Source organism: Schistocerca americana, chromosome X (assembly GCF_021461395.2).
Source record: "Schistocerca americana isolate TAMUIC-IGC-003095 chromosome X, iqSchAmer2.1, whole genome shotgun sequence".
NCBI lineage: Eukaryota > Metazoa > Arthropoda > Insecta > Orthoptera > Acrididae > Schistocerca > Schistocerca americana.
This window is the reverse complement of record NC_060130.1, coordinates 560,555,919-560,579,197: the sequence shown is the minus strand read 5'-3', so window position 1 is coordinate 560,579,197 and position 23,279 is coordinate 560,555,919. Positions and strand designations below refer to the sequence as shown.

The 23,279-nt window shown below is 41.5% G+C and overlaps 1 protein-coding gene across 1 annotated transcript in view; it reads right to left on the bottom strand.

The window, feature by feature from the left end:
• Positions 1-673: 673 nt before the first annotated feature.
• Positions 674-23,279, bottom strand: part of LOC124556741 — an 87,221-nt gene continuing 64,615 nt past the window's right edge. Inside the window, exons 3-5 of the mRNA XM_047130742.1 lie at positions 14,293-14,438; positions 13,679-13,892; positions 674-802 (exon numbers count right to left, since the gene is read on the bottom strand). Coding sequence (XP_046986698.1) covers positions 692-802; positions 13,679-13,892; positions 14,293-14,438 — 471 coding nt within the window. The 3' untranslated portion in view covers positions 674-691. The remainder of the gene's footprint in view (positions 803-13,678; positions 13,893-14,292; positions 14,439-23,279) is intronic.

Below are 23,279 nucleotides of genomic sequence, written 5' to 3'. Positions count from 1 at the left end.
TCCAAATTAAAGGAGCAACTACCTAAACAGCCTGCCGAACGTTGGAGCACGTTTGCACAATCTTCACGCCTGACAGAGTTCTTAGCAGAGGTCAGTCTTGTCGCGGCCCTAGCTGGCCACCCAGGTCACTTGATCTGTCAGTGTGCGATTACAATGTGTGAGGAGTCCTCAGGTCTAAGGCGTGTCGCAACAACCCTCGTTGTGTTCAAGAACTGCAGCAGAACATTTGGGATGAGACTACAGCAATTCCAGCAGTCCAGCTTCGATCCGTCTTCAGCAACTTGCTGACACGGACCAAAGGTGCCAAGAGATGAATAGAGGTCACTTTCAACATCAGCTATAGTCATGTTAGTACTGCATTTACTTTCCCCTGCTTTGTATCTTTGTACCCTGGAACTCTGTTCTCCAGGTCGCTTTTATTTGCCCCACTGTGTATATTTCATAAAGTCGCTTGTTACCATTCCTGTTTCGAAACGAAAGTAATTAGTTACAGTCAATGGGTACTAAATTAAAATATATTTTTAAAAAATGAGGCTCAGTGTAGACTAAATGAGAAGCCCAAGTAATTAGCATATTAATTATGGATATTCATTTACCTATGTGAACCATAATCATTGTTATCTGATATTTCTAGGATTTTTAAAACTAGAGAAACGATTTATTTAGTGTGTGTTGAGTAACATAAAAAGCGTTACAATGCAATTAAATGCCATGTGGTGCGCACCTTTATCACCTCCTTTTCCTCTCCTATTTCGTCACCTTTTTCTTCCTCGGATGATTCCACACATTTGTCAGTATTAACCTGCAACATGGGATGTTTATCATTGCTGTATATGCGTCACGAACGACATGATATACAGGTCGTCCCTCGTAGGAGTCACCACGCACATTTTCTCTGAAGTATTGACAGATATTTGCAATTACGTTTTAGCAGTGTGTAGCTGGAGTCAGGCCAAACAAATACTACTCATCGGGTCTTCCACTGTCGACCGAAAGCGTTGTGTTGTTTCCCGTTATAAACAAAATGACCTTAAAGCGGAAGCTCACGTGCATATTCGATAGAGGCTTCCCACATTAGCCTTGTGCGATATTCGTTTTATCGATATGTATTAACAGGGACAATAAAACACGAAGAATAGCTGGTACGCCAGCAGCGATGGCACCGTCCTCGCCCACGCTGACTGCTACCTCCAGGCAGGAGTGCTGCTGAGTCGCTGTTGGAGTACTCGTTACTTCGCGTGTTTTGCTGTCACTACTAATACATATCGCTAAAACGTATATCTCACTATACTAATTTGGAACCACTGTATCGAATGGTCACGGAAAATACCTATTTAACATTTTGTTCATAACGGGTAACACATTAACGCATTCCGTCGACACTGTGCGTTGCATGAAGGGCATGATTAGCAGTACTGTATGGGCTTACTCCAGCTACACATTTCAAAAATGAGACTGAAAATATATATATTACCGAAACTTTGAGGAAATGCACCTGACGACTCTTAGGAGGGACACCCAGTAGAATCCAAACCACATTTCCTCCTTAAACTAACCGATAATTAATTATTAAGCAGCATCGTAGAACAATGTTTGCAACACACAAAATAGGTATGTCTTAAAACTATATGTTACTTATATATGGAAATCGAAATTTTATATTGCAACGAAGTTTCTTCCTTTTATGTCAGATTAACTTATTTAGTCTTCAAATTACTTTTACTTCTACATAGCTGATAGTGTTTTCTTTCTGTTGTTTCATGAAATGGTACGTCAAAAAAAAATTCTGTCAAAGTGTATTGTAGTTTAGGGAATAGCCACCAGGCTGAACTTCGCGTTAATATTGCTTCTGTAACAAGTCTAGAGGCAGCCTATATTGGAGGCGGAGAGTTTCACTTATAATAAGAAATCTCCATACCATCTGGACAGTGCTGCCATATCGCTGCGACCTCTGTGATGAACAGGGACTGCCAAAAATAATAGGTGCCATTTGTTTCTATTATAGGTTAACGTCTCCACTTACGAATGGTGAGTCATTGGCTTCAGACAGACTTGCTGTAACCTAGGTTCCAGATAACTGCCGACAAGATCTTTGTAACATTATCTATTAAGTAACATTTTAATATTTTGCTATAAATATAACTATATAAAACACAGTACAAGTTTTATGTTTTCTTACGGTGTGAAAGTTTATCGTGTGGCCTTCTCCCAACGTCTGGATTCCGACGCTGTACTAAACGTAGGTCCGGCAGTACCATGTATGGTTAGGAACGTTTGTGTTACGTCAAGTTCACGCAGCGAGAAGCGTCACACGAATGAATCGATGATGATGTCTTGTATAATTGATGAGGTGGGAAAGAGCAAACCACGAGGTTTATTTACTTTGATTTTTCTCTTTTCATAACCTGCTTCAGAACTCTTCTTTATCTTGACTTCACTTTGCCACAAGGTTAGGTAGCGTCAGACTTGCAGACTGCTGGAGTCAATGCTGACTATATTTCTAGCATAAAGGGTAGGTAAATGGATAGGGACGTGCTAAGCGAAAACGCATAAAACAACTTGAGCGAAACGGGTACTTAACATGGACCTCAAACTTCGCTGTACCCGAGCCTTACGATGAGTGAGAACAGGTAGTCGAGTTTTGAAACGTTTGCCTCCTCAGTCAGCAGGAACGAATATTCCAGAAGAATATGCGAGAAACTGTTCACGAGATGAAAAGCAAAAGACCACGGTTATAATTAACAGGCGGAGTAGATACAACCCTTCAGGAAGTTATCAACTTCGAGTGGCGTGGGAAATGTTATCAAGTCATGCAATCATTCAAAGTCGGTCCGTGCGTCCTCCTCAGCCAGCAGAGTAGCTTTAACTGCCAATAACGTCGTAATCAACATTCGCTTAATGTAGCAGCTCTCAAGTGTTGAATAAATAGTAATATTACCGGAAAACACGAGATTAAAGAAAACAACATTTGCAACTGAGTCAGCCCCGGAAGGAAACTAGCATTGGTCCCGAAAATAACGCTATATGAGAACGCTAGCAGTTTTATGGAAAATGACGATATGACCATCAGACCGATTTCCCAATCATTAGTAGACACTGACTGTGCACTCAGTATTTTGCATATTTCTTTACCTTACCATACGCCTTACAGACACAGCTATAAACTAAACAAGTTGTTAACCAACTCCATAAGGAACTGTTGCACACAGCGACAGTACACTATAAGGAAGGAGCGGCACACACCTAGCAGACGCTGTTTCCTTCTGCCCATACTCCAGTAAGATCGTATGGTGAAAAGTACTGCCACGAATTGGTTGGATTGTAAATCAAATGGACTGAAGATGGCTATTTATAACCGAAATCTAGATACGCAAGAGTAATAAAAACTAACTGGGTTGGGTCTGATTGCTGTGTGTCTCTCCTTCCTCAAACAAGTCATGTTATATTACTCGCTGCCTGGATTTGAAGCAGTGAGTACTACTTGTCTGAACATGTGAATATAAAGAAGAGTATTGATGCAACTATAGGCAGTCTACTAGAGCAGTCTGGCGGCAACACTGCTATTTCACTGGTGACTTTGTAACTACAGAGGGAATTTATGGCTTATTATTCAGTGGCACTGAAGCCTCCTCAACGACAAAGTCAAGTTGTATTGTAGGGAACTGGGGACCCAGAAACGACGGAGCGGCTTCGTCCCCACCGTAGCCCTCAGTTGTTCACAACCCCACAACAGGCTACAGCAGTCCACTCACCCTACCACCGCCCCACGCCGAGCCTAGGGTTATTGTGCCGGTTCGGCCCCCAGTGGACCCGATGATTTGCGTAAGCGATAATGGCACCAGATAAGGACCCAAACGGGTTCCTTAGGATTTACATCAGGACTTTGGTCGCCGAGACATCAGCATGAGTTCACTATAATGCTCCTCCTCAAACCACTGTAGCACAGTTCCGGCTCCGAGACACGGACAATTACACTGCTGATGGTTCGAGCCTGTCAGCATGTCTTCGGTTTCTACCGCAGGGCCCACACAGGCGCAGGAGAATGTCTTCCACAGTGTACTACTGCTCCCACCAGCCTGTGGCCGTGGCGCGCTACTTATTTCGAGCTGTCGTTCACCTCAGTGACGGCGTTTATAGAGACGACCATCAACCTAGTGTAGCAAAAATATGATTCCCCCGAAGAGCCAACACATTTCCACTGATCGACGGTCGAATCATGATGGTCCCCTGCCTACTGCCATAGTAACTGACGACGTTGTTGGATCAACATGTGAACACGTAGGAGTTGTCTTCTATGGAGCTCCATGCTCAACAACATACGATGAACGGTGTGCTCCGAAACGCTTGTGCGTGCATCTCTTTCGGCAGAGATGCCACAGATCACCATCTGTCCTACAGATGCAGACAAGGTTCCTAACCCCACGTTCTGCGAAGAGTAGTAGACAGCCAATCATTTAGCGCCTAGTGGTAGTTTCACTGTCCTTCTGCCTCCTTCCATAGATGATGACGACAGTAGCACGTAAACATTCGACAAGTTTCGCCGTTTTCGAGGTAATCGTTCACAAGCTCTGAGTGATAACGATCTGCCATTTGTCAGAGGCGCTTATCTCGATGAATTTCCCCATTTGCAGCCCATATCTTTGCTAGGGTGATCCGCTGTCCGTGTCTGCTCCGCTTATATACTTTTGTTACCATGTCACGTGTCGGCAACGCCTCCAAGCGGCATGCAGCGTTGCGTTGGGCAGTGGTCATAGTGTTTTCGCTTATCAGTGCATGTGTTAACTAGCTGAGTACCCAGTGTTGCCCGTAGATGTATTTATTGGAGTTCTAATAGTCTATCTTCTCCCCCCCCCCGATCCCCCCTGTCTGTGTCTATATATCCCTATGCCCTCTCCTTGTCCACATGCTTCTCTAAACTCTCTCTGTCCGTCTCGTCATCTCTCCTCTTTCTATCCACGTCCTTTTTCTGCCCATTTCCTCTCTCCCCACACTCATTCTCCATCTCCTCTTCCTCTGTATCTCTGTACATTTCCCTCTCCTCTTCTTTCTCTCTATCTCTTCTTTCCCCCTCTCCGTCTGTCCATCTGCTCCTCCCACTTCTCTCTACACGTTAAGACCGCCCACACCACAAAGGAAGATGTTGGTTCTTACATTACAATACTTCTTTGCAGAAAGGAAGTAACATGCGTGCCAAGTTTGGCAATAATCAATCCAGCGGTTCAGGAAGAGCTCTTAATGCACCGCCTTGCCCACATAGTCATATGTCACACATATTTAACAAATTTCACACATATTTGTGCACACATTTCACCAGTATCTCTTGTAAATTTCGCCCTGTAGTTTCGTTTTCAGTCTGTTCAATGTCTATGACGTCACATCTCCTGAACTGTCTCGTAAGATGATATAATTTGGCAAGTACACCAAGCGGTATATCTGGATACCGTCTAGGAGATATGCTGCTGATAGTTACCAGTAAATTAGTAATAAATTAAAGCGTCATGCATGGTGCGGCAGTTTTTCAAGCATCGTAGTAGTTATGAAGTCGTATCTCCTGAATTGCGCGTCGTACAGTGATATATTTTTCGAGTACATTCACTGTTACTCATAAATAAGTTGCGCAAAATTCTCGCTAATATAGTAAATGAATAATAAATTAGAGTCCTGCCTGATGCGGAAGTTCTACTGCATGAACAGTGAAGTGGGTGTCAGCGACAAAAATTCTCGAAAATGTTTGAAATGATGTGTTAAGTTAGTTGAGAGTTACTAAGTGCTCTTATTTTCAAACAGTCGATGAATATAGTCTGGCTATTTGCGTATCACGAACTACGCTTCTTTTCCAGCCACACGACAACCTGTTGAGAGGTAGCTGGTTCTTACACTCATAGTTTATCATTCAAGCCAGTTAAGTGATATGTGTACAAACTTTGCTTGAAATAGATTCAGTGGTTTAGGAGGAGATATGGAAGATACATTAATATATACGCTTCTATATTATATACTAATAATGAAACTGTAAAACCGTCGTGTCTGTTGGTCCGTTGCAATACGCTAATCTCCAAATAATACAAGATGAATTTTCATGCGGTTTTCACATGTAACTTGAGCATAGCTTGGGGGAACATACAGGCTTTATATGATCAAAATTTGATTCGTAATATAAGATGACATAAGGAAACATATTTACTCTTTGAAAAAGGTGTTTATTCTTGGATGCTGTAACTGTATCATACTCGTGAAAATGCTTTTATTGGTTGACTGGCGTTCTGCCCGTGACTTCACCATGGTATACATTCGACACTTATACTGAACATATCTCCTCCTCCCCTTCTCTGTGTCCACTTCTTCCTCCCTTTGTCTCTCGAACTCATCCTCCCATCTTTACCTTCCTATCTCCCCCTCCCCACTCTCTCTAACTGTCCATCTTCTCCTCCCCTCTCTTAGTCCACTTCCTCCACCCCTTCTTTCTGACCAAATGTTACCTCCCCCCTTCTGACCATATCCTCCTGCCGCACTCTCTTTCCATTTCCGCTTCCCCATCTTCCTTTTCCACCTGCCCACTACACCTTCGACCTACCTTACACATATCCCCCTCTTCCCCTACGTCTGTCCATTTTCTTCTCCCCTCACTCTGTCCATGCCCTCCTCTGTCCATCTCAGCCTGTTCTGAGTCATGCTCATTGGCACATGTGGCCTCTGTAAAAGAGTTGAATAAAGCAAACTGATACTACTCTCACACCATTCATGTCATGCAGGGCAGGGTACACATCTGGGGCTTGATAATCATTTATTTGTCCCTAACTTACAGCAGTTGAATACTACTCCAGCACAACATGCCTTTCGTGCAGGGCAGCCTAAATGTTGGGGGCCTGGAAAACAGTTTCTTGCCCATGACATGTAGGCTGTCCTGTAAAGCAGATTGATTTGGCAGGCTGATACAGTTTCCACACAATAGAAGCTGAAAAAGAAAGCATGTTCTTGCCTAATCTCTGCTCCTGCTGCAGATACTTATGAGACCTGCTGTTTCTGTGCTAAATCCGGCTTAAATCGATCCAGGGCTTTGAGAGAAGCTTCCTAATATACACACAGATGTGCACTACTTGATACAGGATGACTCAGCTGCCCCTGCCTATGGGTTTTATGCTACCTGCAGTGCTTTCAAATACAATGTGCAAGATTTTCATATTCTCTCAGTGACTGTTTGCAACCTGTTACGCCCACAGAAGAAATAAAAGGACATTTTTATAGGAAATTTAATGTAGTTAAATTTTGTTCTGGGACACATATTCGCTATAGGCAGCAGTTCTCGAATTAACCAAGTAAAACGTATGAAAGTGACCTTCAAACGCGATTCTCTCGAATAACTCGAAAACTATCTACATAATATGATAAATGTAATGAATAGAGCGCTTCTGCAATCTCTATTTGTTTAGTTGATACTTCCATACTAACATTGTTAAAATGACTCAGCTACTGAATCGATATCGATGATATCTGGTATAGAGGTAGCTAGGATCTGCGGAATAATATAGGATACTTTAGAAAGTGGACAGAAGATTAAAAAACGGTACCTAAGAATGTTTAATAGTGAATGGGACATGCCTTTTTTACATCAGTGAACATGAATTATATAGAAACTTACTAAGCAGCAACAATTCGCATGCCACGTCATCCGTTGGGGCAGTGGGGTCCTGGGTGGGTGGAAAAAGGGAGGTGCACATCACTATCTGACCATCTACGCTAATTAGGACAGATAGATACGTGAGGGCAGTTGACACTTTTGTACGTACAACAGCTTATGTACTCATGATCACTTATCAGAATAGAGCTACTGATATGCGAGCATAGCCATGGGCAACTGCTAGTTTATAATATACTCTAAGAAACAAAAAGTTACACCATGAAGTAATTATCCGAATGGGATTGAGATCAGTAAATGTGATGTACATAAACTGAAAAACAAATGCTACAATTTTAGAAAAAAATGGATGTTTTATTCAGGAGAAAGAGCTTCACAAATCAAGCAAGCGAATAACTCGTTGGTCCACCTCTGGCCCTTATGCATGCAATTACCCGGCTTTACACTGATTCGTAGCTGTGTTGGATGTCCTCCTGAAGCATATGGTGCCAAATTATGTCCAACTGGCTTATTAGATCCTTAAAATCCCGAGACTGTTGGATGGCTCAGCCCACAATTCTCCAGAAGTTCCAAAATGGAGACAAATCCGGGACCTCGCTGGCCAAGGTAGGCTTTGGCAAGCACGAAGACAAGTAGTAGAAACTCTCGCCGTGTGCAGGTGGGGATTATCTTGCTGGACTGTAGGCCCAGGATGGCTTGCCACGAAGGGCAACAAAACGGACCGTAGAAAAGGTATGGACCAGATTATGCGTACAGATATAACAATAACGAAAGGGCAAGTCACATTGTTCTGGAAATACTAAACTTTCTGTGTTACGAGTCAGTTCATTGTTGGAAACTTGCACTTATGAATAAAGGAGACACATGGTTGTCTTTTGCTATTAACTGTCTTGATATTCAGATTTCCTCACATCTTATCCGTCAGTTGTTTCCTATCTGTGTTCGTCACTCGTAAGGATAAAATACTTCACTGCTGCTTCTGAAGAGAGGACATAGGCACAGCTAGCGATGCTCTCTAAACGTACTTGTTCGTTAGACACAATTCAATATTGCACATGTTTTATTGCACTGTTAATATCAGAATTGATCGTTTGTGTAGGATAAAGAGGATTTCCTACTGAAACCTTCCCAATCCAAGCTTGTGCTTCGCCTCTATTGACAGAGCCGCCGACGGGACGTTGTTGCGTATCCTTCTTTCTTTTCCTTCCTTAAATTTTTACCATTTATTTACCAAGTCATAAGCGCAGTTGTTACAGACTCAAGCAAAATATTGAATAACAACACAAATAACGCATCGGGGGAATCAGTCCATGGTTCATTACTGATAGGATTTCTCTCAACTGAAATAAAACCCAGGATATCCATCTTCTCACAAATTCCTTACAGTATGAACTGTGTTACTGAGGATTGATGATAATCTTCAATGTCAATCATCTGCTGCGGAAGCAGAACAGAGCTACAATTACGTTCAGAATTTCGTCCGTCCTCGGGACGTGTGATACACTGGTGGAGTTGTTGGGATATGGAGTAACATTTCTGGAACAATCATAACACACCAAAAGGATGTTTTTAAGCCAAAAGTGTTCTATTCGTGTTATCGCGATATTAATATGAACCTCATGTAATACCCCGTTGAATGAGGTGGGAATTGTTATACTGATTTCGCAGTACATCTCATTGAACTTGCTTTCAACGTCATGCAGTTTTTTTGAATGAAGAAAAAATGCATCAATTGGATGAAGACAGCAGAAAAAACTATTTTAATGTGGGGAGCTCTTCCGTATCTATCGTTCAGGGGAGTACATAACAACATGCGGCCTAAATTTTCTGTAGTGTTATGTTGTAATTGAAGGGGTCTGCCCCAGCCAACGCGAGGACCTGAAAGTTAGAACTCAGAAAGGAATTTAACTCCGCGATCAGGCCATGAGGACGCGATTTCAAGCGACTGCCGTGCGATTCTCTGCCACGTGGCGTCATGCCGACCTAGCGTGGGGAGGCAATGTATCAGCAAACCGCTCTCCCGTTCCGTGTTGACATTTCAGACCCTGAGGCAGCTACTTCTTATTGAAGTAGCTTCTCAGCTGGCATCATGAACTTGAGTGCACACCGTTACAGTCCTCCCACCATCCCTGGCAGTACCAGGATACACCAGGTCCTCCACATTAAAGTTAGACGCACTGACCTCTTGCCTATTTATAATCACAGAATATTAGTACTTTCTTTATGAATATCGTAGCAAAGGAAGGGAATGTATTGCTTGTAGAACCAATCGTCAGGACAAAGAACACGAATTCCACTACAGAAATGTGATACATTACACAGACCACTTACTATGGTTAACAATATTTCTATAACATCCCTACTTACTAAATTTGGGCTAGGAAAATTTTTATCAAGGGCATTCATAAAAGCGATACTGGAATTATACACATCAAAAATTAATTGCGAAGGTCGTGGAGACTATTATCCAATGGCCATATATATGAAAATTGGTGGGTGACGAGAATTTATACCACAAAATGATCTCTATTAGGAGAGATGCATGGGAAGCACAAGTGCACCTCTGACACGAAAATATGCTATCGATGGATGACAAGTAGAAATTATATATCTGATAAGGGTCATTCCAGATCCAAAGTGGAGGAGAATATCCAAAGGTTCTATGTGGAATGTAATTTTCTGTAGCTTTCATGTGTCGTGCGGGTTATCACAAAACGTAAGTTATACAATAAAATTGAAGACATTATTGCTTACAGAAGCCAAAAAGCTACAAGGTTCGACTAGTTTTATTTGTTGGACAGAAATTTTCTTCAGATTTGTAAATTAGGGTAATATGGAATTTGAAATTAGTACGCTATGACGGATATTATTCTTCTTATTATTAATATTAATATAATTAATTTTTATTATTATTATTAAGTTACTCTTTTGGTGTTGCACTAACAAATGAAAATTTTATAATGGCCCTAAAGAAATAGATAAAAAATCCATGTGGCCTATTACTTACAGGCTAGCTCAGAACACGGCAGAGTCCAGTTTGAACAGCAGAAGACTTGTTCTTACTGGGAATAACCTCCTTACGCTTGCATTCTAGTAATTTCTACTTAAAATATGATAAAATGTGTTTCTGGTAACTTTATTGCTATGCCTGTGTTGTTGTTAGAGACTAAAGAATAAGAAAACAGAGGATAAATACATGTGATGAGACGTAATCTGTTCCTCCCATCCAGCAATGCTGAGAAGTTTCACTAAACGTATATACATGAAGGACGGGTTCTTATGAACGGGGTTACATACTTTTAATATATATACTCAGCTAGGAGTGTCCTAATTTAATTAGGTCATCACCGTAGGATCAAGTGTTTAGAAAATGCATCCACCATGTGTCGTGTTACTGGTCAAGTACCGGGTGATCAAAAAGTCAGTATAAATTCGAAAACTTAATAAACCACGGAATAATGTAGATAGATAGTTAAAAATTGACACACATGCTTTGAATGACATGGGGTTTTATTAGAACAAAAAAACAGTGACTGCGCATGACATTCGTGTAATAATTAGAGAGATAATCAGAGGCGCCAGCAGTCGCAGCATGTTGACGTTACCTGAAAAGGCGCTTTTAGTGAAGCTGTATTATCAGAATGGGGAATGTGCTCGTTCAGCGTTACGATCCTATCGCCACAGGAAGGGGATTCGAACGGATAAAGGTCCGCTGACAAATGCAACTGTGACGAGAATGATTTCGAAGTTCGAAGCCGCGGGTTGTTTAGACGATGGACCCCTTAGTGGCCGACCGAGCACAAGGCGTAATGCTGCTGAGACAGTTCAGGAAGAAATGGAGACTGTAGCGGGTTCGTCTATGTACAGGGAAGTCAGCGCTAGTGCAGTCGCACGTCGCACCGGCATTCCATACACTACTGCTTGGTTGGCACTTAGGCGTACCCTCCGATGCTATCCGTACAAAATCCATCGGCATGATGAACTCTTACCTGGTGATTTAGTGAAGCGGAGGGCATTTGCGGTGTGGGCGTTTCAAAAGATGGCGGAAGATGACGATTGGTTGAGTAACGTGTTGTGGACCGACGAAGCTCATTTCACGCTCCGAGGGTCTGTCAACGCCCACAACTGCAGAATTTAGGAAACTCCATTGCACGACGAGATACTCACGGTATGGGTTGGATTCACCATATCTACCATTATCGGGCCTTTTTTCTTCGAGGAAATGGGTGATTCTGGTTTTGTAACTGCTACCGTGACGGGTGAGAGGTACGCCCATATGTTACAGAATCGTATTATCCCCAGCCTGGCTGATAAACACCTGCTGGAACGTACGATGTTTATGCAGGATGGCGCTCCATTCCATATTGCTAGACGCGTGAAAGATCTCTTGCGCGCATCGATTGGTGATGATCGAGCGCTCAGCCGCCACTTTCGTCATGCTTGGCCTCCCAGGTCCCCAGACCTCAGTCCGAGCGATTATTGGCTTTGGGGTTACCTGAAGTAGCAAGTGTATCGTGATCGAACGACATCTCTAGGGATGCTGAAAGACAACATCCCACGCCAATGCCTCACCATAACTCCGGACATGCTTTACAGTGCTGTTCACAACATTATTCCTCGACTACAGCTATTGTTGAGGAATGATGGTGGACATATTGAGCATTTCCTGTAAAGAACATCGTCTTTGCTTTGTCTTACTTCGTTATGCCAATTATTGCTATTCTGATCGGATGAAGCGCCATCTGTCGGAAATTTTTTGAACTTTTGTATTTTTTTTGTTCTAATAAAGCCCCGTGTCATTCCAAGCATGAGTGTCAATTTGTACCTCTCTATCTACATTATTCCGTGATTTATTAAGTTTTCAAATTTATACTAACTTTTTGATCACCCAGTACATATAGTGAATTGACTATTTAGCTTTGGCATTCTAAACGGCTAACTCAATATCATAACGATTTAGAGGCCTCTGATATCAAAAGTTAAGCTGAAACTTCCTGGCAGATTAAAACTGTGTGCCCGACCGAGGCTCGAACTCGGAAGCTTTGCCTTTCGCGGGCAAGTGCTCCACCAACTGAGCTACCGAAGCACAACTCACGCCCGGTACTCACAGCTTTACTTCTGCCAGTACCTCGTCTCCTACCTTGCAAACTTTACAGAAGCTCTCCTGCAAACCTTGCAGAACTAGCACTCCTGAAAGAAAGGATATTGCGGAGACATGGCTTAGCCGCAGCCTGGGGGATGTTTCCAAAATGAGATTTTCACTCTGCAGCGGAGTGTGCGCTAATATGAAACTTCCTGCCAGATTAAAACTGTGTGCCCGACCGAGACTCGAACTCGGAACCTTTGCCTTTCGCGGGCAAGTGCTCTACCAACTGAGCTACCGAAGCACGACTCACGCCCGGTACTCACAGCTTTATTTCTGCCAGTACCCCGACTCCTACCTTCCAAACTTTACAGAAGCTCTCCTGCGAACCTTGCAGAACTAGCACTCCTGAAAGAAAGGATATTGCGGAGACATGGCTTAGCCACAGCCTGGGGGATGTTTCCAGAATGAGATTTTCACTCTGCAGCGGAGTGTGCCCTGATATGAAACTTCCTGGCAGGAGAGCTTCTGTAAAGCTTGGAAGGTAGGAGACGAGGTACTGGCAGAAGTAAAGCTGTGAGTACCGGGCGTGAGTCGTGCTTCGGTAGCTCAGTTGGTAGAGCACTTGCCCGCAAAAGGCAAAGGTCCCGAGTTCGAGTCTCTGTCGGGCACACAGTTTTAATCTGCCAGGAAGTTTCGTATCAGCGCACACTCCGCTGCAGAGTGAAAATCTCATTCTGGAAAAGTTAAGCTTCTTAATTATTGTATCACGATTTCTGAGAGCTCTAGAGGGATTCGTAAATCGAAAGATATCTAGAAACAGTGAGATGTCACGGAATACATTTAGGATGATAACAATCGGTTGATTACCTGTGTATTTAACTTCTAGTCCCGTCATCATCCTTACAGTTCGATAACTATTTTTCAAAATTGAGAAATGAAGAACCAAAATCATTTACCTCTTCCCTGCTGCCAAAATCGGGACAACGAGAACTCTCGTCCGTTTCTTCTTCGTATTCTCTCGCACATACGTTGTGCTCTCTGTTCCAGTAGTGAAGCCTAGATTCCAGTTCTGTCCGTTCAGTTCTCGACTCTACAGAAAGTGTTTCCTCATATCCGTGATCCCCTGCTGCTTCCGAGTCTAGACCCTCTCCAAAAGACGAAGAGGAATTTCTGAAATTATTCCGCAGAAAACAATTTTAATATTCAGCGCGATTTAATTGGAAGAAAAGATTTGCAAAGTTTTCTCAAATAAAGCTGAGATTTCCCGTTGCTGTAGCAAAAGTAGAAGCGAATTAAAAATTTTGCCTGTAAATTTTACAAACATATATACGAGAAATAATTTTTAAGATGTAATACTTGACTGCCGATTTTAATAGAAATACCTATCACAAAATACAAGATTAAACCGCAAAGAGTGCTAAAGTACGTCAGTTTATTTAGACTGTGATTCTGATCAAAATTCTTGTAAAAGCTCATGTTATTTTTATATTTACGTATTTAATATGAAAATACTAAACTACAACTACTAAAACGGCAACTAATTTCACAGGTAAATTATAGTGGGTATTACCTAGACATGGCTCTGCCCGGATGAGATGATCCTGATAGAGGACTTTCACTTCTACTAACGATTGGAAGAGCCATACAACCTCCAGAAGATCTCGGAGACTCATTGACCACGTCCAACGCCTTACTCACAGTTGCTGTTATCTCGAACTGAAACAACATGAAACCCAAGATACACTATCAACATTCATAAAGGATGGAAAAAACATTGAAGATGATGTTACATAGGACGGATAAATGATCAACACTAAAAATGAATTTGCTAGAAGCTTGTTTTCCCAGAAAATTTTCTAAATAAATAGCAACATATTTTACTGACACACTTACTTCACTTTATATCACCAAAAGCATAATTTATCTAAGATTTACAGTAATTCTATTCCACTCAGCTGCTGCACAGTGAAGCAGGTGTCAACAAGATCTTCGGAATACTGTTATTTATATGGCATTTAAAGCACTCGTGTTGTGCGTGTTTCTTTCAAGTTTAAAGTGGAAAAAAGATAGCTTCAAAAAATTAGCTATTTTTTAAGTTAAGAAGTCAAAGGGAATTCATGAAATATTGGTGAATGTTCATAAGAAGTATTCATTTTCACCATTTAAGAAATGGGGCTGCATCTAAATGTTACCGTACATATCTTGAAGGTGTCCCACGTGAAGGACATCCGGAAACTGCACTTACAAATGTAAACATCAGCGCTTAAAATGTTTAAAGTAGCTGTTGCCGTACATGTATGAGAAGAAAGAATACGATGTAGTGTTCTCTAGTCAGTAATTACGGGAAAGGTTTGTGGAGTGTGGGTGGAGACTTTATCAGAACTGTTTTGAAAGTAATAACTTTATTTGGTGCACCAGTTTCGCCCCACCGCTTCACGCCCGAAACAAAACTGTAATCAATGCAGCGGGTTGGAGTCCTATGTATCTAAAATATTAAAATTCGTATTTTTGCTATTAATTACTTTGCAAAGAGTGGAAGACTATATGGGAAATTCTATGCAAGTACAGTCTAAGAGGATGCATATGTACGCGGCAAGAGGTCTGTATTGAAAAAAAGTGGATAATGCTCTTTTTAAGGAAGGCTTTATGAAAATCAAAGAATTCAGTTTAAAACATAAATTGTTAGAATATTCCCTATTCACTCCGTCCGAAACACGCTGACTTCCACTTACTCGAACATCTAAAGTAATTAGTGACCAACAATAGTTTTAGGCCCAGTAGAAAGTATGCCAATCATACTCATTACTCGTGGCTGATTAATCTACCAAGTCCCGTAAGAGTTCAGGCATAGTATGTGCATTCGCACAAGAAGGTCAATGGCTGGGAAGCTATATTTTAACTATATGCGACGGTAGTATCTGTTCCCGAAAGAACATTTACCGCAGATGACCATGTAGCTCTAGATCAGTATTGTTCCGATCAGGCTCGCATTTCCAATATGAAATACATTCACTGTAAAATCTATGTACGAAGTGTATAGATCTAAAGAAAGATTACATTGCACAATAAAGGCTCGCTTGCCAGCATAAGGTTTTCTGGAATGATCAGTTCAGCAAGTCCACTGTCAGTTTATTCTCGCACACTCGTCTAACTGCCATTGTGCTCTGTCTTTAACAATCTCGATATACACAAGAACTTGAATTCTAAACTTCCTCCTTCAGTTGAGAATATCATCAGATGACCCATCAAGGATTATCAGTGAGACCAGTCCATCTGGAGGAAGACTCATCACGCACGTAATTAATCACGGCCGCTGTGGACCACGACTGATTAAAGTCCAGGAAATATGCTCTTAACATAATCATTTCTGTGGATTTCTATTCACATACTTATCGCAAGATAATAAATGCGTCAAAGTTATGTTGTACACGCATCTGATATCTGCTTTATTAATTGCTGATGTCACATTAGAGGTGTTTTGTTGACAGCATGGCAGGAATTTTGCTAGTATTAGTTGAAGTAGTGGCAGTAGTAGTAGCGACCGCGAAATACCTGTCCAACGTTGTCATCTAGAGGGTGGAAATTTCGTTGCTCTGTCCTCAATGATGCATGACAACATGACATGAAGCATAAAAAACGGCCACACAGTATCAGATATTGCTTCACATATCAATGTATCTCGTTCTATAATTTCGCATTCAAACCTAGCTCTGTTACAACCTTTACGAATCAAATTTTTTATATGTGACGGTAGTATCTTTTTCCGGAAGAACAGTTACCGTAGATGACCATGCAGCTTTACTAGAAATGAAATGATAATTAAATGGACACCCTAGCTGCAAACAAGCATTGATGTACTTCATTGGGGACATATTGAAAATGTGTGCCCCGACCGAGACGCGAACCCTGGATCTCCAGCTTACATGGCAGACGCTCTATTCATCTGAGCCACCGAGGGCACAGAGGGCAGTGCGCCTGTAGGGACTTACCCCTTGCACGCTCCCCGTACCTGAAGATTAGACGATATTGTTCTGAAATCTGCCATACATGTTTGACATTAACATAAAAAAGAGCAATTCAGCTGTTAGCAAATTGACTTTAATTGCAATGAATACATCGGTGATCATATATACGACATCAGCTGCGAGTTTTTCCTCAAAAGTTAGAAAATGCAATGCGCCACCTATAGCAAGTGTTCGTAAAACTTTGCTAAGATTTGTCAGTTGTTTAAGTGACACAAGAACACTGTAAAACGTAACCTTTGTGTTATCCCGAGCATAATTTCACTTAAGCTTTGATTTGCATTCCTTTTTCGGAATAATGCCTCAAAATTTGTTTAGGCAGCATAAAAATGGAAGACTGCACTTTACAGCTTTCAGCTGGATTAAGATTAAACCACGGAATGCATACCATACTTACATATGATGTTAAGTATTTTATTATACCTCCCAACAAACGTTACATAGGATCGGTTGCGGTAGTTTGAAATCAAACATGAACTGATTGAATATTTTACTAACAGATTTGGTACTTCAGCCAATCGGAAGATATAGGTTTAACGATATTATTGCTGGTAAATTCATAATTTGTAGGGTGAACCGGAACTCCAACGAAAAACTTTCAGAGATATTAGTTTGAATCAAAACAAGAAAGAAACGTCCAGTAAACATGGGCTCTAACAAGCATACCTTATGCGTTATAAACACTTCATCATCTTCGATTCTTCGATACTGTGAAACACAGTCTCTTTGGTTTCCAGCTTTTGAGAGGAGGTACTATGGATCAAAACAAGAAGAAAATGTTGATAAAAAATGGGCTCTAAAATGCATACATTACGGAGCTATGAGAACTTGATCAGTAGAAGGGATGTGTTTCACAATAGCGAAGATGTACAAGCGCTCATAGCCCTTTAAGCGTCAATTTTATAACACATTTATACTAAACGTGTGTTCTTGTTTTGGTCTATACTGACAATTTTAAAAGCTTGTCGATGGATTTATCATTCACTCTGTATAATTTACGTTGTCGCTAAGTAGATTTTAAATAAAACGGACGCGATTTACTAAACCATTGCGTGAGACGAAAGCTCACTGTGGTACAAGCCATGGCTGGATGAATGCGACTCAAGCTGCGGCTACTGTGCTGTTCACGTCAACACACCCTGCAAAAGGACGAATACCCTCGCCGCAGCGCCACGTGTCAAGTGCATTGCCAATACACGAACTGCAGTGGCACTCGCAACAGAAGTTATGGAAAGCACGAAAACTGAGAGAACAGCGGCTAGTAAACGCTGATAAAAGCTCACAGACCAGAAAATCCATACCTGTGTAGTGAAGAAAATAAGTAGCCTAAAAGTGGACGAAGGTTGGGAGGAAATTTTTCGTCCTGACAGAGAGCTGGTACAGATATCAGGGATGTCGTATCGTGTTGGTACATGTTGCGTAGTAATTGAAAGCATTTGTGACCTTTAACTGTGAATTGTGAAAAAAAATACACTTCATCTGGACAGTGCAGCTTCGCACAACAACGATTTGGAAATGAAAAACGCTGAAATTGAATTACAGATCGCTGTAATATCTTATTTGTTCAAAGAAGTTGACACCCTCGACTATCATCTATGTCCACATCTAAAGAAGCTTTTGACTGGGAAACGTTTTTAATCCGATAATGGTACCTATAGATGCGTGGCTTACATGTGTTCAAGTATCATCACGACAGGAACGGCACGTGTTATTTGGAAAAAAAATAAATGAAGTATACTGAATATCGAAAGAAACACTTATTCACTGCGAGGCTGACAAGTATTTAAATAATTTCTTTTTGTGGTAAAAAATCAATTATAACTGAAAAATATTGTCTTTTGAGGTGAGAATTTCACAAAAGTAACCATCCGGCGTGTATTCGGAGACCCGCATAATGATATTGTAAATATAGTGATTTCAAACGAACAGCAACTATGGGTGTGTGTGTGTGTGTGTGTGTGTGTGTGTGTGTGTGTGTGTGTGTGTGTGTGTGTGTGTTGTCCTTGGCGCAGGTTAGTTTAAGTTAGATTAAGTAGTGTGTAAGCCTAGGGACCAATGACATCAGCGATTTGGTCTCATAATAACTTATTACAAATTTCCAAACAACAACTCACATCAACGACAAACCAGTAACCTCTACAGGAAATTTAGTCGCACATTCGACCATGTCGCAAAATGAAAATCAATCTTTAAAACCCCTAACGTCAGCAGCAGAACTCGTCTGAAATAAGGTACAAACCCATCCCATGTGAAGTACTACGGGGCGATATTTACAGGCAGACAGATTAAGGATTGTAGATGAAAAATGCAATAGAGACGGATCACTCAGCTGTAATGAAATATTCAGGAACAGACCGCGGCCTATCTACAGAACTTACCTTAAGATTCCCCTGAACTGATCTTGCTAAATAATTAAAACTGAAGGCAGCGTGTCACTAGGAGAATTTTGAAATGGAAACATAAGGCCTTCAACAGACATGATGAAATGGGGAAGATGTAGCTCCCGCGGGAAGGATGAAGACCTGATACTGTCAGAACTTGTACTAGGCGTCAATGTGACAGATGAGCGTGGAATGGGCAAAATGCCCGACGACAACGTATTTTATCGCAGCCAAATCGTGGTAGTCTGACGTTAGGACGCTGCACTTCCCACGTCTTGCGGTCACTGGAAATGTCACATACAACCGTGTCAATGTTTACTAGGACAGCAACGATTCGATTCCGTATAAAAGTCACCGCCTTTCACGCGCACCTGTGCTCATATACGCCTCCGTACACGTCGTGGCATTGGAGTGGGAAACGCGACATTGAACGATGGAGGCATAGGAAGAGGTCGCCTGGATTGATAAGTCGGCGTACACATTCGTACAAGCGAAGTGCAGGTAGCTTTTATAGAAAATTACTATAGGTGAGACATCCCAATAGCTAACTAGGCTCCATTCAGGCAGGTGATGGGGATATTCTTGTGCGGGAGATATTCACATGGATTCAAACATGGGTCTCACATATTTCTGTTGTCACTGATTAGGATCGCGCATTGGTTTGGACGTTTGACACCCAGGTCTTTAACACATGTACTAAAATCTATATATGTGCGATTAAAAATGGTAAGACAGTATAACTTTAACAAGTCTTACAATATGACAATCTCTCAGAACTATTCAAGCGCGAGCACGCACACGCGCGCGCACACACACACACACGCACACACACACACACACACACACACACACACACAGACACAGACACAGACACACACACACACACACACACACACACACACACACACACACACACACATACATACAGTGGAATGATATAAAACATTACAGCAGAGAAGTTTTCCTGGGCGAGAGCTGGACTTAATAAGTTTGAGGCAGCAACTCTGCAACAAACTAAAACCTCCAACCAAAATGCGGGAGGTACCCATGGTATTGTACGTTTCGTCGTCATCTGATTCGTCAGAGGTATCTGACGGCTTTGCGACAAGTCTTGCAGGTTTTCAGTTTTTCGTATTCTGCTAGGTTCTTGGCGAGGTAGTTTACGCTATTTTATCAGAAACATTTATCTTTATTTTTCTACGTGCCAAGAGGATTTATTATTCTTTATTAAAAACGTGAAAACACACTATTAATGTTCCACGATATTATTAACTTAGTAGTTCGTTACGAACCGGCTTTTGGCTTCGTAGGCCGTCGTCAGGTAACTTTAGTGAGAGTTCATAGCTGTGCGAACAGACCAGAAGAATAATTTAATACCCAAAGAGAATCTTTCTATATGGTGACAGAAAAATACAGACGGAGAAATTTAAATTGTGATTTTCTTCCATTAATATTAAACTTGAAATGTTGAACTTCGAATGGATGTTACTTAAACGTTATGTTAAACGTTAATTTGGTTCACGAAGATGAATTTCCTCTTAGTTTAGAGTGCCTTTATATGCATCGAAGCTTACAGGACAGTCCAGCTATGCCTATGTTTAATACGTTTACTTGCTTGCTGTAGGTTCGAGTCGTAATGATCGAATGGTCTTGATACGAAGCTGAAGCCTTCGCACTCCGCACCGCTGCTCTTGCACGTCGCTTTCCTGAAAAGCTTATTTAAGTTCATTTCTCACGTTATACATGCGCAGCCATCTACACTCGTAGCAAACTCTGAAATGTATTAATTTAGTCGTCTCAGTTTCCGGGGGAGAAAATATTAGTAAATTACAATTCCTATGCAAAAGTGGCCTATTGAGACGGAACCGGAGCGTCTGGAGGCTCGGACTAATACTCATAAAGCCGCAGAGGCGAATATAAACTTCAAGCACAAATTTCGAAAGTTTTTAAAATAAAATTTTTCACCATTGAATAAATACTTATTATACGATAGTTTTCTTTAACAAAACAACTACTTTCGTATGTCTGTGCACAAGATATTACGCTTCAGCGTTTAAATAAGCTGAATTTTCTAACTAATTCCGTAATGACTGGCGTGCAACGATACTATTCGATTCGCTGCGACAACACCTCTTTCTCTTCCATGATTTCAAGCCATAGTAAAACTTATTGTTAATGCAGTGTCAAGGATGCTATATCACAAAGACTAGCATCGTCTACACAGACTCTATTCCTGCAGTCACTTCTTTCCCTGCCGCAATATCACTGAGTTCCTCGAACTACAGTCCGTGTGTGAAACACTGTCAGCACAGCTGATATACACAATCTATCTCAGAATTACCACTATTTACATTTCTTTAGTCGATTTGTGTCATCACACTCTGAACAAATACATCTTAAATAACACTATATTCAAACATCAAAAATATGTGAATGTATAAACCGAACATCTTTTACAAGTGAGTAATGGCAGAGCCCACTGTGTTACATGATGGAGTATAGACGTAGATATATTGTAGGGACATACTCACGGGTTAGTAATGAATCTTCACTCCGCAGTAGAGTGCACTCTGAGATGAAACTTCCTCGCAGATGAAAATTGTGTAACGAAACAGGACTATAACTTTAGACCCTTGCCTTTCTTGGCCAGGTGCCCTAACGACTGAGTTACCAACCACGACTCACGATCCGCTCTCACAGCTTAACTTCCACCAGTACCTAATTCCTAATTTCCAAGTATCGCAGAAGCTCTCCTGCATATGTTGCGGGATTGGAATTTCTAGAAAAGAAGATGTTGCGGAGACATGGTCTAGCCACAGGCTGAGGGATGTTCTCAGAACGAATTTTCACTGCGCAGCGGTGTGTGTGCTGATTTGAAAATTCCTGTGGGGTCAAAACTGTGTATTGGTTCACTTATAATACATCACAGATGATTGTAAATTTATCAAACTAATGTATCTCCTGGTCATTTTAGAAGTGGATTAGAAGTGTGTGGTGAAAACTAAGTGGACTGGAGACTGCTTGTGTGGCCCCCAAAGTCAGTTGACCTCATTCTTTGTGAACGCGCTTGGGACGCTGCCGAGAGAGAAGTGCGCGGCTAGGAATGAGTTCCACGCAATGTCCGTGAGTGGTGGGCTCAACTTTAATAAGGTTATGTGTAACAGTTATTCCACAAAACTTCTGGTATCCTCCGAAGACTAGGTCGTAACACGTTGACGAGGGCGAAAGTGGTGCTACACAATACTACGTCCGTCTACCTAATACAAGTTCTCATACTTTTACGAGCAGGTAAATATAGAAATTTACTGCTCTTTTCCGACATTTGATAAGGAAATTTTGTGCCAAATTAGCTTCGTCTGGTATGTGAGGCAATAACGTTATTCTAGTCACGGCAGTAATGATGTGTCAATAAAATTTGAAGAAATGCTATTTTCACGTCCAAATGACATGGAAGTTCGGTCATCTTACGCGCATAGTTGTGCAGTGAATGTGTCGAAACGAATTAAGGAGACGAGAGAATAGAATAAATAGTGCAGTAATTGGCAACGGGGTAGTTATAATTTTAATGATACAATAAATCGTTTTCTAACTGAGTTAATGATAGAAAACCAGGCAGTTTGCAATACTTAGGAGCGTAGTAGAACTTGAGATTAAAATAGCAAAAATTTTAACATTACGTCTGAAAAATTTATCACACTCATTGTCTTTATCAGTTGTTGAAGAACCACAGGCTAACAGTAATCAGGAGACGTTATGGTGAAACTGAAACTTTCTGTCTGGGACGTCCGAGATATGAAATCATTGACAATATTGGGCCAAATGTGAATAATAGCTTAATAAGAACCATGGTCCTTGGCGTCGGTGGGGAGGCTTCTGTGCGTCGGCCGTACCGTAGTTTCAACCACATCGGAGAGGTATTTGATGAGAGGCCAGTAAAACGTGTGGCTCCTGAAGAGGTACAGCAGCTTTTTCAGTAGTTGCAGGAGCAACTGACTAATCTGACCCTGTAATATCAACCATAACGGCTCGGCTTTGCTGGTACTGCGAACGGCTGAAAGCTAAGGGAAACTACACCCGTAATTTTTCCCTAGGGCACGCAGGTCTACTTTATGGTTAAATGATGATGGCGTTCTCTTGGGTAAAATATTCCGGAG